Source organism: Lolium rigidum, chromosome 1, assembly GCF_022539505.1.
Source record: "Lolium rigidum isolate FL_2022 chromosome 1, APGP_CSIRO_Lrig_0.1, whole genome shotgun sequence".
NCBI lineage: Eukaryota > Viridiplantae > Streptophyta > Magnoliopsida > Poales > Poaceae > Lolium > Lolium rigidum.
Window position 1 is genome coordinate 210,207,375 of NC_061508.1, and position 2,315 is coordinate 210,209,689.

The following is a 2,315-nucleotide window of genomic DNA, read 5'->3' on the forward strand; positions in this document are numbered from 1 at the left end:
CAGTGCCATCCGTCATCACCTGCACCGACATTGCCCCCACGCTCTATCCCGGCTTGGCTCTTTGGTAGGTGTTGCATGCCCCAGGCTTGGGTGAGCCAGTTGAGCGGCCACGGACAAACGATCTCACTTATTAGCATCTTGTACTCCTCACAGAGAATGGTTGTGTTATGTCTAAGTCATAAGGGCTGATTGATTCATCAAAAAAGAAAACTAGACTGATAATGTTGATTTTGTCTTAACTGTTAAGAATAGCCAACAAAAGAATCCCTAAGAACTAATTAATTTCCTGGAAAACTACTCAGCCTCACAACAATTAATCTCACAGAGTCACAGCTAGACATCACATATCATAGTTTCAGAACCGTGCTTGAAATCCTTCCTACCATTGTATTTTTTTTTTTTTTGCTTCAGCTAAACTTCAAATCAAGCGAAAATTAAAATGATCATTTGTGTATTCATTCCTATTCAAAGATGTTCCTTAAGTAATTGCATAATCCTGAGAAAGGGGATACAGAACAGTATGGCCTATACAATCCGGATTTCACGTTGTATGTCGTGTGCACCAATGGTGTCAGGAGTAGTGGATGAAAATGAGTCCTTAGATCTTGATCTTGATGACCTTGATGATCTCGCTGATGCTGTTGGCGAGCCGTTTTTAGAAGATTTCTTCCTTCTGGTCTTCCTGGGTGGCTTTGGTATGTCAGGGTACGGGGTTGCCTCCTGGCCGCTATTTTCAGGAAGTATACCGTATGGCGATATGTCTCGAGGCTGGTCAAAATCTGCCAAAGAACTCCAAAAAATCAGAGGACAAATATACGATGGTAGCCGGTGGATCTCAAAAGTGTTGGCAAATTTGGAAATTACTTGTCCATGATAAAAATCATTCTTTCTGATTGAGCTGTAATGGTGCCAGAAATATAGTCATGCGTTTAGTTAGGTGGGCATGTAACGTTCATGTCAGAGTTACCATAATACAAATAGCTACATAAAAAACATTGTAGGTATTATGAAGTTAAAATCTTATACTACTACTAATTTAGTCCATGATGCACCCATTAGTCCGCCTGTTCCACCAGCACAGTTGTTTAATAGCATCGTGTGTTCCTGTAACTCTGAATCTCTGATACCACGTCATGATTAATTCATGAACCAACGGAAGATTGCTAAGCATATATAGCAACATGAGAGCACGTCCCTAGGACAACCAACGGCAAATTCCCTTCCCCATTTACACATGCCACTATAATAAACAAGGCATGATCTTACTAAATAAGAACAGGACAGAATCTTCATCCCATGATGGAAACAAAAGCAATTGAGACCAAAACATGTGTGCCACTTGCACGAACTGAAGATCTGAAAATACCTTGAGAAGTCCAGGAGGTTCCTGTAGATGGTGAGAAGTTGTTCAACGTGGAAAAATCCGGTGAACCCTTCATGTCGTTCATCTGTAAATTGAGGACAATTGGGACTATGTCAGGTTCCTACTAAGCCATGACTCATCAACCAGGCAGTGGGACGTCGCAAGAGTTTGAACAGTTCTGAATTCTGTCAGGTATATACCCAGCTAGGAGAAGAAGCAGCACTCCCCGTTGGGCTATCCCAACCGATATGCGCGACATGCTTCACGTCTGTTGGATATCCAATGTCCATCTCTTGCTCCTTCACCACTGCAATCATGGTGTTCACAGGAGAAGGGTGAATGGAGCGATATAGGGAAAAGGAAGTATGCAACTGAACTATGGTCTTCAGAATCAAGACAAAATGAATATCGCGTACCGAAGATCTGAGAGATGACCCTGAGGCCCTTGAAGACCCCTTTCATCTTGTAAGCCATGGGTAGATGTTGTTCACATCAACGTACCGAAGCCCTTTGGAAACAAAAACACAAGTAACCAAGGTGAGCAATGGGCTGTTCTTGCTGAAAGAACTTACATCAGCAGCTGGATCTTACGATCCAAAGCTAGATCGATTTGCATAGTACACAAAAGAAGAAATGGTAGATGGGTAAAAAGAGTTGTGCGTACCTCAAGATAGAAGGTGAAGATGAAGATGTTGATACCCCTGCCTCTTCTTGCTTGTTCAATTTGGACATTAGGAGTAGGCAGCATTTGCATTACCTCCCATCCTTTATCTTCGGCAATGGCATTACAGACATCATCCACAGGAAGACTTTATTTGCTAGGACTTGTAGAAAGTTGCCAGCACATAAAGCAGAACTGGCAGCAGGAAAGGAATAAAGAAAGGAGCTGTCTAATTATATGATTATGCTAATGCTAAATGCTTGCATAAAACTAATGAAAATATCTATCGAT

General features: G+C 41.8%; 1 protein-coding gene across 1 annotated transcript; it reads right to left on the reverse strand.

Moving 5' to 3' along the window:
- Positions 1–525: 525 nt before the first annotated feature.
- LOC124654571 (CRIB domain-containing protein RIC10-like) lies at positions 526–1,843 on the reverse strand (the record flags this gene model as incomplete). The annotated part of the gene is made up of 4 exons (XM_047193571.1): positions 526–779; positions 1,367–1,448; positions 1,564–1,670; positions 1,780–1,843. Coding segments are annotated over 4 exons (507 nt in total), but the record flags the coding sequence as incomplete, so codon positions are not given.
- Positions 1,844–2,315: the final 472 nt, after the last annotated feature.